Source organism: Bombina bombina, chromosome 5 (assembly GCF_027579735.1).
Source record: "Bombina bombina isolate aBomBom1 chromosome 5, aBomBom1.pri, whole genome shotgun sequence".
In the NCBI taxonomy this organism is placed as follows: domain Eukaryota; kingdom Metazoa; phylum Chordata; class Amphibia; order Anura; family Bombinatoridae; genus Bombina; species Bombina bombina.
The window spans coordinates 1,022,386,179-1,022,412,603 of NC_069503.1; the positions used below are offsets into that span (position 1 = coordinate 1,022,386,179).

The following is a 26,425-nucleotide window of genomic DNA, read 5'->3' on the forward strand; positions in this document are numbered from 1 at the left end:
TGGCTTTCTACAACATGTAGATGAGTGTCCTGGGGTAAGTAAGTCTTATTTTCTGTGACACTCTAAGCTATGGTTGGGCACTTTTTTATAAAGTTCTAAATAAATGTATTCAAACATTTATTTGCCTTGACTCAGGATGTTCAACATTCCTTATTTCAGACAGTCAGTTTCATATTTGGGATAATGCATATGAATAAATCAATTTTTTTCTTACCTTAAAATTTGACTTTTTCCCTGTGGGCTGTTAGGCTCGCGGGGGCTGAAAATGCTTCATTTTATTGCGTCATTCTTGGCGCGGACTTTTTTGGCGCAAAATTTTTTTTCTGTTTCCGGCGTCATACGTGTCGCCGGAAGTTGCGTCATTTTTGACGTTCTTTTGCGCCAAAAGTGTCGGCGTTCCGGATGTGGCGTCATTTTTGGCGCCAAAAGCATTTAGGCGCAAAATAATGTGGGCGTCATTTTTGGCGCTAAAAAAATATGGGTCGTCACTATTGTCTCCACATTACTTAAGTCTCATTATTTATTGCTTCTGGTTGCTAGAAGCTTGTTCACTGGCATTTTTTCCCATTCCTGAAACTGTCATTTAAGGAGTTTGATCAATTTTGCTTTATATGTTGTTTTTTCTATTACATATTGCAAGATGTCCCACGTTGAAACTGAAAATCGCTGCCTGGTGCTGGAGCTACCAAAGCTAAGTGTATCTGTTCCTCCAGCTGTTGTTTGTACTGTTTGTCATGACAAACTTGTTAATGCAGATAATATTTCCTTTAGTACCGTTACATTACCTGTTGCTGTTCCGTCAACATCTAATGCTCAGAGTGTTCCTGATAACATAAGAGATTTCTCCAACATTGGTGTGTCCGGTCCACGGCGTCATCCTTACTTGTGGGATATTCTCTTCCCCAACAGGAAATGGCAAAGAGTCCCAGCAAAGCTGGTCACATGATCCCTCCTAGGCTCCGCCCACCCCAGTCATTCTCTTTGCCGTTGCACAGGCAACATCTCCACGGAGATGGTTAAGAGTTTTTTGGTGTTTAAATGTAGTTTTTATTCTTCTATCAAGTGTTTGTTATTTTAAAATAGTGCTGGTATGTACTATTTACTCTGAAACAGAAAAGGATGAAGATTTCTGTTTGTAAGAGGAAGATGATTTTAGCAGACAGTAACTAAAATCGATTGCTGTTTCCACACAGGACTGTTGAGATGAAGTAACTTCAGTTGGGGGAAACAGTTAGCAGACCTTTCTGCTTAAGGTATGACTAGCCATATTTCTAACAAGACCATGTAATGCTGGAAGGCTGTCATTTCCCCTCATGGGGACCGGTAAGCCATTTTCTTAGTCAAATATAAAAGAATAAAGGGCTTAAAAAAGGGCTTAAAAACTGGTAGACATTTTTATGGGCTAAAACGATTGCTTTATTGGGGCATATTATGCAGATTGTAGCTAATAATTGGCATTATAATCTTGGGGAACGTTTAAAAAACGGCAGGCACTGTGTTGGACACCTTTTTTAGTCTGGGGGCCTTTCTAGTTATAGACTCAGCCTCATTTTCGCGCCATTACTGCGCAGTTGTTTTTGGAGAGCAAGGCATGCAGATGCATGTGTCAGGATCTAAGAATCACTAAAAAAGCTTCTAGAAGGCGTCATTTGGTATCGTATTCCCCTCTGGGCTTGGTTGGGTCTCAGCAAAGCATATAGCTGGGACTGTATAGGGGTTAAATTTGAAAACGGCTCCGGTTCCGTTAATTTAAGGGTTAAAGCTCTGAAATTTGGTGTGCAATACTTTTAATGCTTTAAGACACTGTGGTGAAATTTTGGTGAATTTTGAACAATTCCTTCATACTTTTTCACATATTCAGTAATAAAGTGTTTTCAGTTTGAAATTTAAAGTGACAGTAACGGTTTTATTTTAAAACGTTTTTTGTGCTTTGTTGACAAGTTTAAGCCTGTTTAACATGTCTGTACCATCAGATAAGCTATGTTCTATATGTATGAAAGCCAATGTGTCTCCCCATTTAAATTTATGTGATAATTGTGCCATAGTGTCCAAACAAAGTAAGGACAGTAATGCCACAGATAATGATATTGCCCAAGATGATTCCTCAAATGAGGGGAGTAAACATGATACTACATCATCCCCTACTGTGTCTACACCAGTTATGTCCACACAGGAGGCCCCTAGTACATCTAGTGCGCCATTACTTATTACCATGCAACAATTAACGGCTGTAATGGATAACTCCATAGCAAATCTTTTATCCAAAATGCCTACTTATCAGAGAGAGCGCGATTGCTCTGTTTTAAACACTGAAGAGCAAGAGGACGCTGATGATAACTGTTCTGACATACCCTCACACCAATCTCAAGGGGCCATGAGGGAGGTTTTGTCTGATGGAGAAATCTCAGATTCAGGAAAAATTTCTCATCAAGCTGAACCTGATGTTGTGACATTTAAATTTAAATTAGAACATCTCCGCGCACTGCTTAAGGAGGTGTTATCTACTCTGGATGATTGTGACAATTTGGTCATTCCAGAGAAATTATGCAAGATGGACAAGTTCCTAGAGGTTCCGGTGCCCCCCGACGCTTTTCCTATACCCAAGCGGGTGGCGGACATAGTAAATAAAGAGTGGGAAAGGCCCGGCATACCTTTTGTTCCCCCCCCTATATTTAAGAAATTATTTCCTATAGTCGACCCCAGAAAGGACTTATGGCAGACAGTCCCCAAGGTCGAGGGGGCGGTTTCTACTCTAAACAAACGCACTACTATTCCTATCGAAGATAGTTGTGCTTTCAAAGATCCTATGGATAAGAAATTAGAGGGTTTGCTTAAAAAGATTTTTGTACAGCAAGGTTACCTTCTACAACCAATTTCATGCATTGTTCCTGTCACTACGGCAGCGTGTTTCTGGTTCGAGGAACTAGAAAAGTCGCTCAGTAAAGAATCTTCGTATGAGGAGGTTATGGACAGAGTTCAAGCACTTAAATTGGCTAACTCTTTTGTTTTAGATGCCGCTTTGCAATTAGCTAGATTAGCGGCGAAAAATTCAGGGTTTGCTATTGTGGCGCGCAGAGCGCTTTGGCTAAAGTCTTGGTCAGCGGATGTGTCTTCCAAGACAAAATTGCTTAACATTCCTTTCAAAGGTAAAACATTATTTGGACCTGATTTGAAAGAGATTATTTCAGACATCACTGGGGGAAAGGGCCACGCCCTCCCACAGGATAGGTCTTTTAAGGCTAAAAATAAGCCTAATTTTCGTCCCTTTCGCAGAAACGGTCCAGCCTCTAATTCTGTATCCTCTAAGCAAGAGGGTAATACTTCACAACCCAAACCAGCCTGGAAACCAATGCAAGGCTGGAACAAGGGTAAGCAGGCCAAGAAGCCTACCACTGCTACCAAAACAGCATGAAGGGATAGCCCCCGATCCGGGACCGGATCTAGTGGGGGGCAGACTTTCTCTCTTTGCTCAGGCTTGGGCAAGAGATGTTCAGGATCCTTGGGCGCTAGAAATAGTTTCTCAAGGTTATCTCCTGGAATTCAAGGAACTACCCCCAAGGGGAAGGTTCCACAGGTCTCAATTATCTTCAAACCAAATAAAGAGACAGGCATTCTTACATTGTGTAGAAGACCTGTTAAAGATGAGAGTGATACATCCAGTTCCAATAAGAGAACAAGGAATGGGTTTTATTCCAATCTGTTCATAGTTCCCAAAAAAGAGGGAACATTCAGACCAATTTTGGATCTAAAGATCCTAAACAAATTTCTCAGGGTACCATCGTTCAAAATGGAAACTATTCCAACGATCCTACCTACTATCCAGGAAAATCAATTTATGACTACCGTGGATTTAAAGGATGCGTACCTACATATTTTTATCCACAAGGAACATTATCAGTTCCTAAGGTTCGCTTTTCTGGACAAGCATTACCAGTTTGTGGCACTTCCATTCGGATTAGCCACTGCTCCAAGGATTTTCACAAAGGTACTAGGGTCCCTTCTAGCGGTTCTAAGACCAAGGGGCATTGCAGTAGTACCTTACTTGGACGACATCCTGATTCAAGCGTCGTCCCTGTCAAAAGCAAAGGCTCATACGGACATCGTCCTAGCCTTTCTCAGATCTCACGGATGGAAGGTGAACAAAGAAAAAAGTTCTCTGTCCCAGTCAACAAGAGTTCCCTTCTTGGGAACAATAATAGATTCCTTAGAAATTAGGATTTTTCTGACAGAGGTCAGAAAATCAAAACTTCTAAGCTCTTGTCAAGTACTTCATTCTGTTCCTCGTCCTTCCATAGCGCAGTGCATGGAAGTAATAGGATTGATGGTTGCAACAATGGACATAGTTCCTTTTGCACGAATTCATCTAAGACCATTACAACTGTGCATGCTCAGACAGTGGAATGGGGATTATACAGACTTGTCTCCGACGATTCAAGTAGATCAAAAGACCAGAGATTCACTCCGTTGGTGGCTGATCCTGGACAATCTGTCACAGGGAATGAGCTTCCGCAGACCAGAGTGGGTCATTGTCACGACCGACGCCAGCCTAGTGGGCTGGGGCGCGGTCTGGGAATCCCTGAAAGCTCAGGGTCTATGGTCTCGGGAAGAGTCTCGTCTCCCGATAAACATTCTGGAACTGAGAGCGATATTCAATGCTCTCAGAGCTTGGCCTCAACTAGCAAAGGCCAAATTCATAAGGTTTCAGTCAGACAACATGACGACCGTTGCATATATCAATCATCAGGGGGGAACAAGGAGTTCCCTGGCGATGAAAGAAGTGACCAAGATAATTCAATGGGCGGAGGATCACTCCTGCCACTTGTCTGCGATCCACATCCCAGGAGTGGAAAATTGGGAAGCGGATTTTCTGAGTCGTCAGACATTCCATCCGGGGGAGTGGGAACTCCATCCGGAAATCTTTGCCCAAATAACTCAATTATGGGGCATTCCAGACATGGATCTGATGGCGTCTCGTCAGAACTTCAAGGTTCCTTGCTATGGGTCCAGATCCAGGGATCCCAAGGCGACTCTAGTAGATGCACTAGTAGCACCTTGGACCTTCAACCTAGCTTATGTATTCCCACCGTTTCCTCTCATCCCCAGGCTGGTAGCCAGGATCAATCAGGAGAGGGCCTCTGTGATCTTGATAGCTCCTGCGTGGCCACGCAGGACTTGGTATGCAGACCTGGTGAATATGTCATCGGCTCCACCATGGAAGCTACCTTTGAGACAGGACCTTCTTGTTCAGGGTCCATTCGAACATCCGAATCTTGTTTCCCTCCAACTGACGGCTTGGAGATTGAACGCTTGATTTTATCAAAGCGTGGGTTTTCAGATTCTGTGATAGATACTCTGATTCAGGCTAGAAAGCCTGTAACTAGAAAAATTTACCATAAAATATGGAAAAAATATATCTGTTGGTGTGAATCTAAAGGATTCTCATGGAACAAGATAAGAATTCCTAAGATTCTATCCTTTCTACAAGAAGGTTTGGAGAAAGGATTATCTGCAAGTTCTCTAAAGGGACAGATCTCTGCTTTATCTGTTTTACTTCACAAAAGACTGGCAGCCGTGCCAGATGTTCAAGCATTTGTTCAGGCTCTGGTTAGGATCAAGCCTGTTTACAGACCTTTGACTCCTCCCTGGAGTCTAAATCTAGTTCTTTCAGTTCTTCAAGGGGTTCCGTTTGAACCCTTACATTCGTAGATATTAAGTTACTATCTTGGAAAGTTTTGTTTTTGGTTGCAATTTCTTCTGCTAGAAGAGTTTCAGAGTTATCTGCTCTGCAGTGTTCTCCGCCCTATCTGGTGTTCCATGCAGATAAGGTGGTTTTGCGTACTAAGCCTGGTTTTCTTCCGAAAGTTGTTTCCAACAAAAATATTAACCAGGAGATAGTTGTACCTTCTTTGTGTCCGAATCCAGTTTCAAAGAAGGAACGTTTGTTACACAATTTGGACGTAGTCCGTGCTCTAAAATTCTATTTAGAGGCTACTAAAGATTTCAGACAAACATCTTCCTTGTTTGTTGTTTATTCTGGTAAAAGGAGAGGTCAAAAAGCGACTTCTACCTCTCTTTCCTTTTGGCTTAAAAGCATTATCCGATTGGCTTATGAGACTGCCGGACGGCAGCCTCCTGAAAGAATCACAGCTCACTCCACTAGGGCTGTGGCTTCCACATGGGCCTTCAAGAACGAGGCTTCTGTTGACCAGATATGTAAGGCAGCGACTTGGTCTTCACTGCACACTTTTGCCAAATTTTACAAATTTGATACTTTTGCTTCTTCGGAGGCTATTTTTGGGTGAAAGGTTTTGCAAGCCGTGGTGCCTTCCATTTAGGTGACCTGATTTGCTCCCTACCTTCATCCGTGTCCTAAAGCTTTGGTATTGGTTCCCACAAGTAAGGATGACGCCGTGGACCGGACACACCAATGTTGGAGAAAACAGAATTTATGCTTACCTGATAAATTACTTTCTCCAACGGTGTGTCCGGTCCACTGCCCGCCCTGGTTTTTTAATCAGGTCTGATGAATTATTTTCTCTAACTACAGTCACCACGGTATCATATGGTTTCTCCTATATATATTTCCTCCTGTCCATCGGTCGAATGACTGGGGTGGGCGGAGCCTAGGAGGGATCATGTGACCAGCTTTGCTGGGACTCTTTGCCATTTCCTGTTGGGGAAGAGAATGTCCCACAAGTAAGGATGACGCCGTGGACCGGACACACCGTTGGAGAAAGTAATTTATCAGGTAAGCATAAATTCTGTTTTTGTTTCTAAATCCATTAAGAAGGCTATGTCTGTTATTCCTCCTAGTAAACGTAAAAAGTCTTTTAAAACTTCTCATTTTTCAGATGAATTTTTAAATGAACATCATCATTCTGATTCTGATAATGGTTCTTCTGGTTCAGAGGATTCTGTCTCAGAGGTTGATGCTGATAAATCTTCATATTTATTTAAAATGGAATTTATTCGTTCTTTACTTAAAGAAGTCCTAATTGCATTAGAAATTGAGGATTCTGGTCCTCTTGATACTAAATCTAAACGTTTAGATAAGGTTTTTAAATCTCCTGTAGTTATTCCAGAAGTTTTTCCTGTCCCTAGTGCTATTTCTGAAGTAATTTCCAGGGAATGGAATAATTTGGGTAATTCATTTACTCCTTCTAAACGTTTTAAGCAATTATATCCTGTGCCATCTGACAGATTAGAGTTTTGGGACAAAATCCCTAAAGTTGATGGGGCTGTCTCTACTCTTGCTAAGCGTACTACTATTCCTACGGCAGATGGTACTTCGTTTAAGGATCCTTTAGATAGGAAAATTGAATCCTTTCTAAGATAAGCTTACTTGTGTTCAGGTAATCTTCTTAGACCTGCTATATCTTTAGCGGATGTTGCTGCAGCTTCAACTTTTTGGTTAGAAGCTTTAGCGCAACAAGTAACAGATCATAATTCTCATAGCATTATTATTCTTCTTCAACATGCTAATAATTTTATTTGTGATGCCATCTTTGATATCATTAGAGTTGATGTCAGGTATATGTCTCTAGCTATTTTAGCTAGAAGAGCTTTATGGCTTAAAACTTGGAATGCTGATATGTCTTCTAAGTCTACTCTGCTTTCCCTTTCTTTCCAGGGTAATAAATTGTTTGGTTCTCAGTTGGATTCTATTATCTCAACTGTTACTGGAGGGAAAGGAAATTTTTTACCACAGGATAAAAAATCTAAAGGTAAATTTAGGTCTAATAATCGTTTTCGTTCCTTTCGTCACAACAAGGAACAAAAACCTGATCCTTCATCCTCAGGAGCGGTATCAGTTTGGAAACCATCTCCAGTCTGGAATAAATCCAAGCCTTTTAGAAAATCAAAGCCAGCTCCTAAGTCCACATGAAGGTGCGGCCCTCATTCCAGCTTAGCTGGTAGGGGGCAGATTACGTTTTTTCAAAGAAATTTGGATCAATTCCGTTCACAATCTTTGGATTCAGAACATTGTTTCAGAAGGGTACAGAATTGGCTTCAAGATAAGGCCTCCTGCAAAGAGATTTTTTCTTTCCCGTGTCCCAGTAAACCCAGCGAAGGCTCAAGTATTTCTGAAATGTGTTTCAGATCTAGAGTTGGCTGGAGTAATTATGCCAGTTCCAGTTCTGGAACAGGGACTGGGGTTTTATTCAAATCTCTTCATTGTACCAAAGAAGGAGAATTCCTTCAGACCAGTTCTGGATCTAAAAATATTGAATCGTTATGTAAGGATACCATCATTCAAAATGGTAACTGTAAGGACTATCCTGCCTTTTGTTCAGCAAGGGCATTATATGTCTACAATGGATTTACAGGATGCATATCTGCATATTCCGATTCATCCAGATCACTATCAGTTTCTGAGATTCTCTTTCCTAGACAAGCATTACCAGTTTGTGGCTCTGCCGTTTGGCCTAGCTACAGCTCCAAGAATTTTTACGAAGGTTCTCGGTGCCCTTCTGTCTGTAATCAGAGAACAGGGTATTGTGGTATTTCCTTATTTGGACGATATCTTGGTACTTGCTCAGTCTTCACATTTAGCAGAATCTCATACGAATCGACTTGTGTTGTTTCTTCAACATCATGGTTGGAGGATCAATTTACCAAAAAGTTCATTGATTCCTCAGACACAGGTAACCTTTTTAGGTTTCCAGATAGATTCAGTGTCCATGACTCTATCTTTGACAGACAAGAGACGTCTAAAATTGATATCAGCTTGTCGAAACCTTCAGTCACAATCATTACCTTCGGTAGCCTTATGCATGGAAATTCTAGGTCTTATGACTGCTGCATCAGACGCGATCCCCTTTGCTCGTTTTCACATGCGGCCTCTTCAGCTCTGTTTGCTGAACCAGTGGTGCAGGGATTACACAAAGATATCTCAATTAATATCTTTAAAACCGATTGTACGACACTCTCTGATGTGGTGGACAGATCACCATCGTTTAGTTCAGGGGGCTTCTTTTGTTCTTCCGACCTGGACTGTAATTTCAACAGATGCAAGTCTTACAGGTTGGGGAGCTGTGTGGGGGTCTCTGACAGCACAAGGGGTTTGGGAATCTCAGGAGGTGAGATTTACCGATCAATATTTTGGAACTCCGTGCAATTTTCAGAGCTCTTCAGTCTTGGCCTCTTCTGAAGAGAGAATCGTTCATTTGTTTTCAGACAGACAATGTCACAACTGTGGCATACATCAATCATCAAGGAGGGACTCACAGTCCTCTGGCTATGAAAGAAGTATCTCGAATTCTGGTATGGGCGGAATCCAGCTCCTGTCTAGTTTCTGAGGTTCATATCCCAGGTATAGACAATTGGGAAGCGGATTATCTCAGTCGCCAAACGTTACATCCGGGCGAATGGTCTCTTCACCCAGAGGTATTTCTTCAGATTGTTCAAATGTGGGGACTTCCAGAAATAGATTTGATGGCCTCTCATCTAAACAAGAAACTTCCCAGGTATCTGTCCAGATCCAGGGATCCTCAAGCGGTAGCAGTGGATGCATTGTCACTTCCTTGGAAGTATCATCCTGCCTATATCTTTCCGCCTCTAGTTCTTCTTCCAAGAGTAATCTCCAAGATTCTGAAGGAATGCTCGTTCGTTCTGCTGGTAGCTCCAGCATGGCCTCACAGGTTTTGGTATGCGGATCTTGTCCGGATGGCCTCTTGCCAACCGTGGACTCTTCCGTTAAGGCCAGACCTTCTGTCGCAAGGTCCTTTTTTCCATCAGGATCTCAAATCCTTAAATTTAAAGGTATGGAGATTGAACGCTTGATTCTTAGTCAAAGAGGTTTCTCTGACTCTGTGATTAATACTATGTTACAGGCTCGTAAATCTGTATCTAGGGAGATATATTATAGAGTCTGGAAGACTTACATTTCTTGGTGTCTTTCTCATCATTTTTCCTGGCATTCTTTTAGAATTCCGAGAATTTTACAGTTTCTTCAGGATGGTTTGGATAAAGGTTTGTCTGCAAGTTCCTTGAAAGGACAAATCTCTGCTCTTTCTGTTCTTTTTCACAGAAAGATTGCTAATCTTCCTGATATTCATTGTTTTGTACAAGCTTTGGTTCGTATAAAACCTGTCATTAAGTCAATTTCTCCTCCTTGGAGTTTGAATTTGGTTCTGAGGGCTCTTCAAGCTACTCCGTTTGAACCTATGCATTCATTGGACATTAAATTACTTTCTTGGAAAGTTTTGTTCCTTTTGGCCATCTCTTCTGCCAGAAGAGTTTCTGAATTATCTGCTCTTTCTTGTGAGTCTCCTTTTCTGATTTTTCACCAGGATAAGGCGGTGTTGCGAACTTCTTTTAAATTTTTACCTAAGGTTGTGAATTCCAACAACATTAGTAGAGAAATTGTGGTTCCTTCATTATGTCCTAATCCTAAGAATTCTAAGGAGAAATCATTGCATTCTTTGGATCTTGTTAGAGCTTTGAAATATTATGTTGAAGCTACTAAGAATTTCCGAAAGACTTCTAGTCTATTTGTTATCTTTTCCGGTTCTAGGGAAGGTCAGAAGGCCTCTGCCATTTCTTTGGCATCTTGGTTGAAATCTTTAATTCATCATGCTTATGTCAAGTCGGGTAAAACTCCGCCTCAAAGGATTACAGCTCATTCTACTAGGTCAGTTTCTACTTCCTGGGCGTTTAGGAATGAAGCTTCGGTTGATCAGATTTGCAAAGCAGCAACTTGGTCTTCTTTGCATACTTTTACTAAATTCTACCATTTTGATGTATTTTCTTCTTCTGAAGCTGTCTTTGGTAGAAAAGTACTTCAGGCAGCTGTTTCAGTTTGAATCTTCTGCTTATATTTTCAGTTTTTTTCTTTATAAGATTTAAACTTTATTTTTGGGTGTGGATTTTTTTCAGCGGAATTGGCTGTCTTTATTTTATCCCTCCCTCTCTAGTGACCCTTGCGTGGAAGATCCACATCTTGGGTAGTCATTATCCCATACGTCACTAGCTCATGGACTCTTGCTAATTACATGAAAGAAAACATAATTTACGTAAGAACTTACCTGATAAATTCATTTCTTTCATATTAGCAAGAGTCCATGAGGCCCACCCTTTTTTGTGGTGGTTATGATTTTTTTGTATAAAGCACAATTATTCCAATTCCTTATATTTATGCTTCGCACTTTTTTCTTATCACCCCACTTCTTGGCTATTCGTTAAACTGATTTGTGGGTGTGGTGAGGGGTGTATTTATAGGCATTTTGAGGTTTGGGAAACTTTGCCCCTCCTGGTAGGAATGTATATCCCATACGTCACTAGCTCATGGACTCTTGCTAATATGAAAGAAATTAATTTATCAGGTAAGTTCTTACATAAATTATGTTTTCTGATGTGCAAGTACCAACCGTAATCAAGGAAAATCTTTTCTCTCCTTACAGACTTCACTATTGTACTTTGTCTTTTCTCTTAAATGTTAGCTTTTGGAGAGCAAGAACTTTACACAGTTTAACCCCTTCATCTTCCATTACAGACTTGGGACTATATCCTTGACACCAAGATGTAAACATTGATTATTGTTTTGTCTACCTCTCTAAGACACGGGCCTTTCCTCTAACACACTTCTACAACCTTTTTCGAATAGAGGCATAGGGGATTTGTTTTTTAGTCACTGTTAGAACCGAAGAGCAAACATTAAAAATTACTGTTAATCAAAACACAAATTATATAAACACACTGGGAATCTTCAAATAAACAATTATCTAGCTTTATGCATTTGTTTTTGGTTGCACAAGTGCCAACATGGTCAAATTACATGTCTATTTTGGTGTGCAGGTCTAGAAAGACTTACAGGTTTATCTTTTTCCTACATCTGTACTGCTATACATTTGTGGAATACATAGGAATTTTGGTAACTTAGATCGAAGAGCTAAAAATTCCTCCCTTGTTCAGATAGAGGCAGTTTTAAATTTGGGTACGCAGAAGGCCATATGGAATTCTTTGGAGGGCTGCTGTGTGGCCCCAGACCTTATGTTGAACAAGACTGCTCTATAACCCTTTCATTTGTACTTTTACATTTCATCTAAAAGACCATATTACTATGGAAAATGGTATAACTGTTTCTGAGCTGTTTTATAATTACTAGTTGTGTTCAGTTTATTTTTTAGGATTGTGCATTTATTTATCTTCTTCAAGTCAGCAACTCCCTGAGGGGGGTGGGGTTACTATGCCTCCCAAACAACCTCTGAATGGTCTTAAAGTGCAATGACTTTCAAAGTAAATACATTTACCATTTGAGGAACAGTTAAATTGCACAGTATGGAAGGGTGAAAACTTTAGTTGATTTTTAATAATCTTTGTTATACTAAATAGTCATATTTATAATTGATTTATATATTTTTCTGTAAGAAGAAAAATATCTGTATGTCAAGTAACTATATATATTTTTTATTAAAGCTTTTATATGTACCAGATCCAGACTACATTTCCAGCGTGGAAAGTTCACCTTCTCTAAGTCCAATAAGCCCTCTGTCACCAACTTCTTCAGAAATTGAATTCGAGAAAAGTATTGTGAGTATGTTTTTTTATTTTTTTTATTTATAATTCTTAGTGGTAAAAGTACTGATTTATAATTATTTTTAGTAGCTATTTTCAAAAAGATGTGAATGAATGTCATCAAAAAGAGTGAAAAAGTGGCTGAGTGCCTTGCACATTCAGTATGCTACATTAAACTATTTAATCCCTTGGTAAGGAGGCACTGTGACAACACTTATTACTCCCTTCATATAAGTCTCTATCTCATTTAAAGTCTTCATAACATTGTGGGTGCTTCACATTATCTGCTTCTTGCTTGTGCCTTGGCCTTAGTAATTATTTTAAACCCCTTTAGAGTCAGTTGTTGACATGACCAACGTCTGTCTGTTAGCAGAATTTCTCTTGTGTTCTTCGGTGGCAGCATATGAAGTAGTATTCATTAAATATGGGTATGTAATATGTCCATAGACATGGTGAAATGGAAAAAAATGCATACTGAAGTCTGATTACTTTTTCACTTTCCGTTTTCACCATCTAGTTTTTCTTTGTTTCTGATCTTGAAGAAGCAGCATATTCTGGAACTATGCTCCAGTTCTGAAGATCAGTACAACTTAAAGGGATACTAAACCCAACATTTTTCTTTCATGATTCAGATAGAGAATACAATAAAAAAAAAAAAAATCCAATTTACTTCTATTATAATTTGCTACATTCTTTAGATATCCTTTGTTGAAGAAATAACAATGCACATGGGTGAGCCAATCACACAAGGCATCTATGAGCAGCCACCAATCAGCAGCTATGAAGCCTATCTAGATATGCTTTTCAGCAAAGGATATCTAATGAATGAAGCAAATTAGATAATAGAAGTAAATTAAAGTTTTTTAAAATTGCATGTTCTTTCTAAATCATGAAATAAAAAAAAATTTGGGTTTCATGTCCCTTTTATTGTCCTTAAATTTAAAGATGGAGATGAAGGACGGCTTCATGGGCCATTGATGCACACATGAAGTGTTCTAGTTATTGTGATTTGCTGTCAAAGGCAGACTGTCACAAGAGAGTCCTTTGACTGGTCACGTTCTCTGTGCATATGGAGGTTTATGCAAAGCCCTGGTTTTGAACTTTTTGCTCTTTGATTTGGTTACTCATCTCTGTGTTTAGCATGAGAGCTGAGATTTTTATCTTAATACATTTTCAACATGATTGCAGTTCCTTTTGTACTTTGTGGTCCTTCACTTTTACTTCATAGACTGTGTTAATTATAGATGCATGAAAATAGAGAAGAAAAGTCTGCATATCTAAGTTTCTCCCTCAAGTGGATAGAGGGAATTTGGTGCCTTCTTTAATAGTTGTTTTTCTTTCAAAGGATTGTGAGGTTCCACAAGTTCATCAGAAATGTGGGATTACTTTCCCTGTCTACCTGAACGAGGCAACACACTCCTACATTCTAGAGCTTTGCTCCACCTCATATTCCCAGCACTCTTCCGTTCCTTTTTTGTCTCCAAGTAGAACATTTGTCTACGGTGTGTTCTTCCTTGGCAGATCCTTGGATATATGGTTGTATTCGTATAGGCTCTTGTACTGAAGGCAGTCTGCAGTATCTATGGTGCAGTTAAGTAGAAAGTTTTGTCTTCGGTGTCCCAGAGGCTATTTATAGGCCCATATACTACGATGCTCGAATAGCCTGGCGGTTATTCACACTTTTTGGTCAGTTTGGCACGGTCTTAACGTTGCACATTTTGGGCTACTATCTCTTTAACCTCTTCATGCCCTCAGGACGTTCCATGCTGTCCTAACAGCACTGGGCTTTCAGAGGGTTTCTTTGGTATTCCTTAAGGATTCCTAGAATTCTTCAGTTGTTACAGGGCTCCCTAAAAGGTCAAATTTCTGCCTTATCTGTTCTTTTTCATAAGATGTTAGCTAGAATTCCTGATGTTCAGACGCTGTGGTGGTCTTGTGAACTTCCCTGTTTGGGTATTGGACCTCACATGTAATGTCTTATGGACATAATACTTATACTGGAATATTACAGTATAAGGTAATTGGGTACACACAGTCACCATGCTGGTATAAGGCCCTATGCCAGGGAAATGGAGGAGTAACCGTGGTCACAATGCAGGGAAGCATTAGGCTCCATGTATCTTCGGTAGGAATTAGATACCAACATGGAAGGTTCACCTGTCTTCTCTGAGTGCCGGCTAGCAGGGGGTCAGGGAGAGTCCTAAGGCTGCTATATGGGATGTTCCCGTACTGGCTGGGTGAAATTTTCACTCCTCGATAGCTCCTGCTGCTAGAATGAGGTGCATTAGGTGCCTTACACGCTGGTCCATGATCAAGAGCGTCAGCCTCTCCGTCTGCAGGGCAGTCTCTAGGAATTGACAGGGGAACTCCTCATTTCCTGTGCCGCGGCTCACACTGTGAGGGCTGGAACAATTGCTGAGCATGCTAAAATACCGTAAGTAGGCTCCGTTTGAGATCCATGAAATGATCATCCAGGAGTCGTATTATAGGATCTTCCTGTGCATCCAAGGGTTCCATGTCTTAGAGCACTTGAGGAAAGGGTTACCTATGAGCAGCTATCCGGGTTAATTATTGGGTCCGGCTTCTATTGCTGTCTCTGTCATTAGACGGGAGGAAGTGGGGGGGGGGGGGTTCTGCGGCCCTGAGTTGTTTCAAGTAGGCTCCCAGTGCATAGCACGTTTCTGTGGATTGTGGCTCAGATAACAACAGTGTGCTTGCCTGGGTTCTACTAGTGGGCTGTCCGACTTGTTTCCCCTCTCTGAGAGATGAGAGAAAGTTAGTAATAGTCCTTCAATGCGTTTTCCAGATCAGGGCCGTGTCATGTAGGAGCCTTGCGTCTCAGTTTCCCATTCTTAGATCTACTTAATTTCACAATCTCTCACCTCTCAAATGCTTCTGGCTGAAGTGGTAGAGTTATGGTATAAATATTTTGTCTGATTTTTCAATAAAAAAGGAGATATAATGTGAGTATAAGCGGGAGCTTCTGAAGGCTGCATCTACTCTCCTCAACAGCTAGCTCCGCCCCCCGCTATGGAGTATTTTGACATGTTAGAAGGTACTCCTTCTGTACTAAATCATACTTGTTTATATTGTGAGGAGGCCGTGGTTTTCCTGCCCACTCAATTATGTTCCCCATGCCTTAACACCGTTATAAAGTCTAAGAAGGGAGACAAGCCTGCTAAGGCTCTTAGTCCCTCTGAGCCCTCTACCTCTCAGGACTCTGTGACCCATGAGATTACTACCCTTGATTTGCTGCAAAGTTACAAACGGCGGTGTCTCCGGCCCTCAGTGCATTACCTCGCTCTAACAAACGCAAGAGTAAGGTTAAACATAGCTCTCCTGACCCAATAAATATTTATTGGATTTAGCTATTATGTCCCAGTTATCCAATGATGAGTTAACCTCTGTAGCTTCAGAGGGTGAACTTTCTGGGTCGGAGTCCTTGGCATCTAAGCCTCCTGCTGCGGAGGAACCGTCCTTTAGATTTAAAATTGAACATTTGCGTTTTTTATTAAAGGAGGCTCTGTCTACGTTAGAGGTTCCAGAGGCTGCGCTGCCTGAAGAACCTATGATACCTAAATTAGACAGAGTTTACGAGGAGAGGAACGTTTCTTTGACTTTTCCTGTGCCGGTTAAGATGGCGATCATTATTAAGAATGAATGGGAAATAATTGGTTTTTCCTTTTCCCACTCGTCTACTTTTAAAAAGTTGGTCCCGGACTCTCAACTGGATTTGTGGATCTCCATTCCTAAGGTGCCATCTCTATGCTTGCTAAACGTGCTACTATACCTCTTCAGTATAGTTCTTCGTTCAGAGAGCCGATGGATAAGAAAATGTAAACCTTTCTGAGAACATACTAGATTTATTTTTTTCCAACCCGTGGCTGCAGTTCCCGCTGTTGCAGGAGCGGCTGCCTACTGGTGTGACTCTTTGTCGGAACTAATTGAGGTGGAGTCTCCCCTCGAGGATATTCAAGACAGAATTTAAGCTCTGAGAATTGCTAATTCTTTTATCTGTGATGCGAGCATGCAAATTATTCGCCTAATTGCAAAGGCCTCTGGCTTTGCGGTCCTAGCCTTTAAGTCCAGACTCCTTTCTCTTTCCTTCAAGGGAAAGATGTTATTTGGTCCAGGCCAGGACTCCGTTATTTCTACGGTTACCGGAGGCAAGGGTGCCTTCTTACCACAAGATAAGAAGAACAAGTCTAAGGGAGACTATCTTCTAATTTTCATTCCTTTCGTTCTGACAAATCCCAATGACAACAATCCTCCTGCAAGCCTGAGCAACCCAAGAGTACTTGGAAGCCGGCTCAGTCCTGGAATAAATCCAAGCAGAATAAGAAGCCCGCCGAAAACAAATCGGCATGAAGGGGCGTCCCTTGATCCAGGATCGGATCGTGTAGGGGGCAGACTGTGTGTTTGTTTTTGTTTTTTGTTTTTGTTTTTTTAGATGCCTGGTTCAAGGACGTACAGGATCCGTGGGTTCCTTGAGGTGGTATCTCAAGGATACGATATAGGCTTCAAATGTAATCCACCAGTTTCCTCCTCTTGAATCTGTCTACCAGACTAGAAAAGAGGGATGCCTTTCTAGGGTGCGTTCGTTATCTATCCTCTTTAGGAGTTGTTGTTGTCCCGGTGCCTATCGAAGAAAGGGGTTTGGGGTTTTATTCAAACCTTTTCATGGTCCCAAAGAAGGAGGGAACTTTCCGCCAGATTCTGGACCTAAAGTGCTTAAACAAATTTCTCAGTGTCCCCTCCTTCAAGATGGAGACGATAAGGTTCATCTTTCCTTCAATTCATGTTCCAATCCACAGGGAACACTTTCAGTTCCTGCGGTTTGCATTCCTGGACCAGCACTTCCAGTTCATTGCCCTTCCGTTTGGCCTAGCTACTGCTCCAAGAATCTTTAGAAAGGTCCTGGGGCTCTTCTAGCCGTTGCCAGAACTCGGGGTATTGCAGTAGCCCCATACTTGGACGATATTCTGGTGCAAGCACCATCCTTTCGCCTTGCGGAAGAATTTTCAGAGTCCCTTCTCAGTCTTCTTCGATCACATGTATGGAAGATAAACTTGTAAAAGAATTCTCTTATCCCAAGTACCAGGGTGGATTTCCTGGGTACTATAATAGACTTCAAATCTATGAGGATGTTTCTAACAGACCAGAGACGTTGCAAGCTAACTTGGGCATGTCTTGACCTCCGGACCTCCTTGATGTCAGGGTTTTTTCCCTGCTTTGTTTGCCATGTGCTGCTGGCAGCAATTTTACTCCCCTCTCTTGCTGAATCAGGTGCAGAGTGTGTGATGCAGCTCATTTCTGCACGCCCTCTTATGGCCAGATTGGTGTACATCATCCGTGTGAGACAGGTTGCCGTCTCAGAATTGTGATGTCATCACTTATTATTTAAAGGGCATCTGTTCAGTATGCTTTGCCCGTGCGTTGTCTCAGACCTGTTTGTGAGCTCCTGTGTTCCAGTTCCTGTGTATTACCTGGCTGTTTGACGTCCCTCCTGGTTCCTGATCCCTGGCTTGTTCCTGACTCTGCTGTTCTCCTTGTTCCTGATTCCGGCTCGTCTGACAACTGGCTTTGGCTCCTGACTTGGCTCTTTTGACTACCAGCTCTGGCTTTGACTCCTGGCTTTGACTCCTGGCTTGTTGTTTGACATGTGGACTTTTTATTATTTTTTGTCATTAATAAAGGTGTGATTATTTTTGCACTTCTCGTCTCAGTCTGATTTCTGGCACCCTGACATTACGCAAGGGCCATGAATCCTGATGGTGCTAATAATCCACCTTTACCTACCATCATTTCCAGGATGGATGAACAGGATCACAGCTTGGATCAATTTGCACTAGCCCTCCAAACCCTGCTGACTCGCACTGCACATTTGGACCAGAGTGTCCCACAAGTTATGGCTGCTTCTGTTTCCGCTGCTGCATGTAGTCCTACCAGGAGCATTGGTTCTGCAACTCTACCTCAGCAATATGGAGGCGATCCTATTCAGTGCAGAGGGTTTTTAAACCAGGTGGACATTTACTTTGAGATGTTACCTCAGCCGTTTCCCTCTGACAGAGCTAAGGTGGGATTTCTCATCTCGTTACTCTCTGTCACAGCTTTTGCCTGGGCTAATCCCTTGTGGGAGACTAATAAACCTGTGATTTCAAATTACCCTGAATTTGTTGCCTTCTTTCGAAGGGTATTTGATGTTCCGGCTCGCTCCTCCTCTGCTATACGACCCATGTCCATTCAGCACGGTATGAGATCTGTTGCTCAGTATGCCATTGACTTCCGTACGCTTGCCGCAGAGGTAGGTTGGAACAATGAAGCCCTTGTTGCCGCCTTCTTTCATGGGCTCTCTGAAGCGATTAAAGATGAAGTTGCTGCCAGAGATCTCGAGGCATTGGTGTCTTTTTTTTTTTTATTTCTTTTTTTATCCTAATTGACATCAGACTCAGAGAGAGGCCCTCTTTCAAGGAGCGCTTGCAGAAGCCTCCTTTTATGTTGTCTCCTACGTGTTCGTTCCCACCCATGCCTCCCTCTCCTCTCATGCCTCCTAGTCCCGAGTCACCAGGTACTGCTAAGCCGATGCAGTTGTGATTCACGCGTCTCTGCAGCAGAGAGGGCCTTTAGTAGGAGGGAGGGGCTCTGCCTCTATTGTGGGTTACAGGGCCACTTTTTAAAGTCTTGTCCTACACGGCCAGGAAATGCTCGCACCTAATGTCCTGTCGGGGGGCAGACCTTGGGTGGTTTATCCTCGTCCCCAGAACTGCTAAAGGAGAAACCTTTGGTCACGGTTGTTCTTTCCTAGGTGGACTCCTCCATAGTCACCAGTGCTCTTGTTAACTCTGGTGCTGCGGGCTATTTAATTGACAGTGCTTTTGTATCAAAGCACTCCATTCCTGTATTGCCTCGGTCCATTCTGCTTGTTATTGAGGCCATTGATGGGAGGCCCCTTCAGCCCGCACTCGTTACTCGCGAAACCGTTCCGTTATCCATGGCTGTTGGGGCTCTCCATTTTGAAACCATCCAGTTCCAGGTGATAAACTCTCTCCATTTTCAAGTTGTTCTGGGTTATCCCTGGCTCCAAAAGCACAATCCCAGTCTCGACTGGCTCAGGTCCGAAATGTTGTCATAATCTCCGCAATGTATTTCCACTTGTCTTCGGAAACCAGTCAAAGTCTTGTGCACTTCTTCGGTATCTCAATTGCCAGAGGAGTACCGAGAGTTCCTAGACGTTTTTAACAAAGTAGGTGCCTGTACGTTGCCTCCTCACCGGTCTTACGAATGTGCCATAGACCTGCAACCCGGAGCCATTCCTCCTCGGGGCCAGGGTTTACCCTCTGTCTGTTACTGAAAATTGTGCTACGGAGTAGTATGTTGCCGATGCTCTGTTGCGGCAGATCATCCGCAAATCCTGCTCTCCTGCAGGGGCTGGCTTCTTCTTTGTGAAGAAAAAGGGTGGTGAGTTAAGACCATGCATCGCTTATAGAGGTCTTAATCGTCTTACCATTAAGAATGCTTACCCTATTTTGCTCATTACGGAACTCTTTGACCGCCTCAAGGGAGCTACAGTCTTTTCTAAAATTGATTTGAGAGGAGCCTATAATCTCGTTAGGATCAAGGAGGGCCACAAATGGAAAACAGCATTGAACACCAGGAGCGGGCATTATGAATATCTTGTAATTCCCTTTGGCCTATGTAATGCTCCTGCTGTTTTTCAGGAATTTATTAATGATGTCCTACGAGATATGCTGCAAAAGTGTGTTGTGGTGTACTTGGACGACATCCTCATACACTCGCCCACACTTGAGGCTCATCGTTCTGATGTCACACGGGTACTTCAGAGACTACGTGAGAATGGCCTGTTTTGTAAACTCGAGAAAAGTGAGTTCCATCAGACTCAAGTAACCTTCCTAGGTTTTGTGATCTTCGTTGCAGGGTTCTCCTTGGATCCTGACAAGTTGTTTGCAGTTCTGCAGTGGCCTCGCCCAATTAGTCTTCGGTTTATTCAACGTTGTTTGGGCTTCGCCAATTACTATAGAAAGTTTATTAAAAACTTTTCTTCCTTGGTCAAACCTATCACATGACCCGTAAAGAGAATGATCCACTCCATTGGTCACCTACTGCCATTAAGGCCTTTGATAGTCTTAAGACTGCCTTTGCTGCCGCTCCAGTTCTGGCTCATCCTAACCCTGTGTCCTGCCTTTCGTTCTTGAGGTTGATGCGTCTGAGACTGGAGTAGGTGCCCTCTTGTCTCAACATCCTACACCTGACGGTTCCTTGCATCCGTGCGGTTTCTTCTCTAAGAAATTGTCTCCAGCGGAGTGCAATTATGAAATTGTCGACAGGGAATTACTGGCCATAATTTTGGCACTCAAGGAATGGAGACATCTTCTCGAGGGTACTAGCGTACCAGTGCTCATTCTTACTGACCAAAAGAATTTAACTTATCTATCCCAAACAAAACATTTGTCGCCCCGACAGGCCAGATGGGCGCTATTTTTGGCTTGGTTTTATTATGTGGTCTCCAACCTGCCTGGTAGTAAGAATGTTAGGGCTGATGCCCTCTCTCAACAATTTTCATCTCTGTCCAAGGAGGAGTCTGTACCTACTCCTGCACAAACCAATGCACCTCCTGAGAAACCTAATGGTAAGTATTTTGTTCCTGAGAATCTTCGAACTAAACTTTTGCACACTTATCACTTTCCTAAATCGACAGGTCACCCAGGCAAGAGCCAAATGATTTGGTCTGTCACTCGACAATTCTGGTGGCCAGGTCTTCGTTCTGATGTTGCTGCGTATGTTGCCTCCTGCTCAGTTTGTGCACAGAATAAGACTCCTCTGTGTCTTTCTGTGGGTCTTCAACCTATTGCTAATGGTGAGCGTCCTTGGACACATCTTTCCATGGACTTCATTGTCGAGCTCCCTGTTTCCAATGGCAATACCATTTTTCTAAAATGTCACATTGCATTCCCTTGAAGAAGGTGCCTACCGCTCAGGACCTTGCTTCAATTTTTGCCCGGGAGGTCTACCGTTTACATGGGTTACCCAAGGACATAGTGTCGGACTGGGGTAGCCAGTTTGTCTCCAGATTTTGGCATTCCTTTTGTGCTCAAATGGGGATCCAACTTTCCTTCTCCTCGGCATATCTTCCTCAATCCAATGGGGCTGCGGAACGGTCTAATCAGGCTCTGGAACAGTTCCTCCGCTGCTATGTCTCAGATCACCACAATAATTGGTCTGAACTGTTACCTTGGACAGAGTTTGCTCATAATAGTAATATTATTGCTTCCTCCCAGTTATCCCCGTTCATGGCGAATTATTGGTTTCAACCATCCTTGTTGCCCGATTCATTCATGTCTTGGGGTATTCCGGCTTTGGAGGAGCATCTCCGGCAACTCCGTTCCACGTGTGTACAGATTCAGGATTTCCTTCATCGTTCTATGCAGCGCCAAAAGTTCCAGGCTGATAGAAAGCATCTGCCCACGCCTTCCTACCAGGTTGGTGAGAGGGTTTGGCTGTCCTCCCGCAACTTGAACCTTCGTGTGTCTTCCTGGCTCCCCGTTATGTTGGTCCTTTTCGAATATCCGACGGGTCAATCCTGTGGCCTACGCTCTTGACCTTCCTCCTGCAATGCGCATCTCCAATGTTTTTCATGTCTCCCTCTTGAAACCATTGGTTTGTAATCAGTTTACCACTGTGTTGCCTCGTCCCCATCCTATCTTTGTTGACCATCATGAAGTATATGAGGTCAGCAGCATTATTGACTCTCGTATGTCCATGGACCGCACACAGTATTTGGTTCACTGGAGGGGCTACCTTGGTTGCTTACATCAATCATCAGGGGGGAACGAGAAGTTCCTTGGCGATGAAGGAAGTATCTCTCAGATTCTGGAGTGGGCGGAGGCCCACAGCTGTTTGCTGTCAGCGATCCACATTCCGGGTGTGGACAACTGGGAGGTGGATTTTCTCAGCAGGCAATCCTTCCATCCAGGGGAATGGTATCTCCATCCCGAGGTGTTTGCAGAGATATGCAGGAAGTGGGGGATGCCGGAGATAGATCTCATGGCGTCCCATCTCAATACCAAGCTTTGGGTCGAGGGATCCTCAAGCGTATCTATTAGATGCACTAGCAGTGCCCTGGAGGTTCAAACTCATATATTTTTCCTCCATTGCCGCTTCTTACTCGAGTGGTGGCCTGCATCATGCAGGAGCAGTATCAGTAATCCTGATTGCGGATCTAGTGGGAATGTCCTTATCTCCTCCGTTGAAGTTACCTTGTCGCAGAGAACTGCTGGTACAAGGTCCTTTAAGAACGAGGCCGCTATCGATCAGGTTCGTAAGGCGGCTACCTGGTCCTCCTTACATACTTTTTAAAATTTTTTACAAGTTTGATGTTTTTGCTTCGGCTGAAGCAGCTTTCGGGAGAAAAGTTTTGCAGGCAGTGGTGCCCTCAGAATAGGTCCGCCTTTTCCATTTTGTTCCCTCCCGTTATTCATTCAGTGTCCTCTGGAGTTTGGGTATAGTTTTCCCAACAGTAAGGAATGAAGCCGTGTACTCTCCCTATCTTAGGAAGTAAAACATAATTTATGCTTACCAGATAAATTCCTTTCCTTCCGGATAGGGAGAGTCCACGTCCCCAGCCCGTTTTGTCTATGGGTGGTCTCCTATTATTTCTTTTATTCTTCTGGCACCATTTATACCCTAATGTTTCTCCTACTTTTCCTTGTTCCCTCGGCAGAATGACTGGGGTAATGAGGAAGTGGGAGGGATATTTAAGCCTTTGGCTGGGGTGTCTTTGCTTCCTCCTGGTGGCCAGGATTTGGGTGCAGGTTATTTGCTTCTTCCTTAGGAAGATTCTTTAAAAAACTATTAATCAGGTAATGGTGGTACTGTTCTTTTGTCTGGCTCCTTAGAATTTTAAGGACTGTTGTCTTCACAACCATAATGTGGTTCATACATATTGAGCCCCAATTGGCTCAGCAGCATTTATCTCCAGACCAGTAGTGCAGTGCTGGTCCAGGGCTGACTTTAGCTGTATGCTTAACCCCTTTGAGAAGGTTAAACAATTTAGGGCTACATTTATCAAGCCCCTACGGCAGCAAGTTCTCACAAGAACTTGCTCGCCGTGATTTATCAAGCAGCGGTCACTAGAGTCTAACCGAGGATATTGACAGCTCCTGCCCTCGCGTGATTGGCTGTGCGCGGGCAGGGGGCGGGATTGCACGCGAGCGCAAAATTGCGCTCGTGTGCAATGTTGATTACCTACGGGTAATTTCGCCCCGCCACAGGCGAGCTGAGGCGTACAGGGGCATGTATACGTGCCCCTGTATGCCTCAGCTATGATAAATCTAGCCCTTAGTTATAGGCAAGCAGTATTTAAATAGTAATATGTAATAATGCACTAGAACATTATCTGTTGCAAGTTTATGTCCATTTAAATTGAAATGCTGTTTTTTTCAAGCAACTAAGTGAAATGTGTGGATAGATATAATATAATATACCACCATAAATGCATCAATTATTATTAAAACAATTTGTTAAATTGTGCAATTAAAGTGTGCTTCAGATAGCTTAAGTAATGTTTGTAAATAGCATAAAGTGTTAAAATATTGCAAAATATTACACTGCCCCTGTCTTCTGTGGAGAACATTGTTAAATGCAATGTGAATTTCTTTTTAAGGATCCAGATGGCATCCACCACAAGGAGTCAACTTCCTCCCCCGCCTATGCTGCCATTCGGCCATCCAGAGTTGTGTCATCCACATCTGAAGAGGAGGAGGCATTTACAGAGAAGTTCCTAAAAATTAACTGCAAGTACATTACAGATGGAAAGGTATTTCCTCTTTTGCATTTGTACGCAATGACTACATTTCCAGTTGCAGTTTCATATTTAAACCCGTTAGTAGCTAAGCCATGTGATTTTCCTGTAGTAAAGCAGTTTTAAGTTGTTTGCACTATCCACAAGTGACATACCTTGTTTTTTATGCAGACTAAAATAACTTGTTTTGAAGAAATACACAAATTTGAGGAAAAACCACTGTATAGAATGCATTTTTGTATACTCCTTTATATGTACCCCCTCCCCACACACATACACTCAAAGGGGGAGGCCTATACAGAGCTACTGAAAGGGTTTTTCAGGACCAGAAAAAAGATACATTTCCTCTGCAAAACCTCCCCTTAATCCTGATCTTAAATTAATAATTCATAGTTTAATAATACACAAATGCCCTTTTGTTTCTAAAGTGGTGATAGTCCACGAAAATCCTTACTTGTGGGAATTCATCTCCTGTCCACTGCTTTAATGCTACAACAAAAGCTTTAAAGTGATAGGAAATCCTAACGTTTGTGAAATGCTAGGATTTACCAGTGCAACAAATAAAGGGGACTCTCAGTCATGAAGTATAATATCCTTCATGCTGAAAGTTCCTTTAGTTGTCTGAAGCGTTCATTGTGCTGAGTGCCTCAGTCAGCCAACGGCAGAACGCTATTTTGCTGTGAGGTGACCTTAGCCAATAGCGTGCTAGATATCCTGCATAATGCCAGCTGGCCCACACAGCTATTGGCTAAGAGGTAGAAACATCACCTCACAGCAAAATAACCTTTTGTTGTGGGCTGCCTGAGGAGCTCAGTGCGGCGAATGCTGCAGACAAAGGAACTTTCATCATGAAGTATTTTATACTTCATGACTTAAATTCCCCTTTATTTGTTCCTCTGGCAAATCCTAGCGCTTAAACGTTAGGATTTACTATCACTTTAAGTATCCCTCCCACATCCCTTTCTCTCCCAGTAGTTCTTTGCCTCGTCAAGGAGAGAGGCATGGATAGAGGTGTTCATAGTCTGTCCTAACAGCATACCGCACAGTGCAGCTGGATCACAGGTTTGAGCTGGGTACATATACTGTGCAGAGATTGTGCACAGGGTTATCTGCAATGGCCGGTCAAAAGAGAGTGTGTACAGGACATTCGCACACACAGTGTTTTGGCGCACTTCCCACTTTTTCCATTTCCTTAGAGAGAATCCCCAGTGATCAGGTGTTCGTACCACTAATAATTTACCACAGCCGACATCTTAGCACTTCTCTTCTCTACAGAAGCACTAAGATGGTGCTGGGTGTATTGGGAAGAAGCAAAGTGCGGTGCAAGGGTACTTTTCCACTAAAACAGAGAGGGTTACCTCTTCTCCCGCCATGCAGTATTTGGCGCACTCTTGACCTCTATCTGTGAGTGGGCTCACTTTTCATACATACCCGACCCCTAACTGACTTCCTGCTCAATACTGGAGGGGGTAAGGTGTTTAACCCAGGAGCAGTGTGGGGACTTGCTTAGTTTTCAGGGCAAACGGTTAGTAATGGGTAGTTTACCAAACATGAAACTTAAAGGGACACTAAACCCAATTTTTTTTTCTTTCATGATTCAGATCGAGCATGCAATTTTAAGCAACTTTCTAATTTACTCCTATTATCAATTTTTCTTCGTTCTCTTGCTATCTTTATTTAAAAAGCAAGAATGTGATGCATAGGAGCCGGACCATTTTTGGTTGAGAACCTGGGTTATGCTTGCTTATTGGTGGGTAAATGTAAGCCTCCAAAAAGTAAGCACTATCCATAGTGCTGAACCTAAAATGGGCTGGCTGCTAAGATTTACATTCCTACTTTTAAAATAAAGATAGCAAGAGAACGAAGAGAAATTGATAATAGGAGTAAATTAGAAAGTTGCTTAAAATGTCATCCTCTATCTGAATCATGAAAGAAATAATTTGGGTTCAGTGTCCCTTTTAAGTAATGGCATATTGTCTTATTTATTCTATTCCTTTTTGCGTGCTCTGCTAGTAACAGGCTGGAGCTATTTATTTGGCACTAGTCACTTAAGTGAACAGATGCACTGGCATTTGTTTTTCGTTTAGCAAC

The 26,425-nt window shown here is 42.5% G+C and overlaps 1 protein-coding gene across 2 annotated transcripts in view; it reads left to right on the forward strand.

Moving 5' to 3' along the window:
• Positions 1–26,425, forward strand: part of OXR1 (oxidation resistance 1) — a 420,839-nt gene that overhangs the window by 96,501 nt on the left and 297,913 nt on the right. For both annotated transcript variants that reach the window (XM_053715278.1, XM_053715279.1), the window contains exons 4-5: positions 12,418–12,531; positions 24,197–24,349. In XM_053715278.1, coding sequence (XP_053571253.1) covers positions 12,418–12,531; positions 24,197–24,349 — 267 coding nt within the window. The remainder of the gene's footprint in view (positions 1–12,417; positions 12,532–24,196; positions 24,350–26,425) is intronic.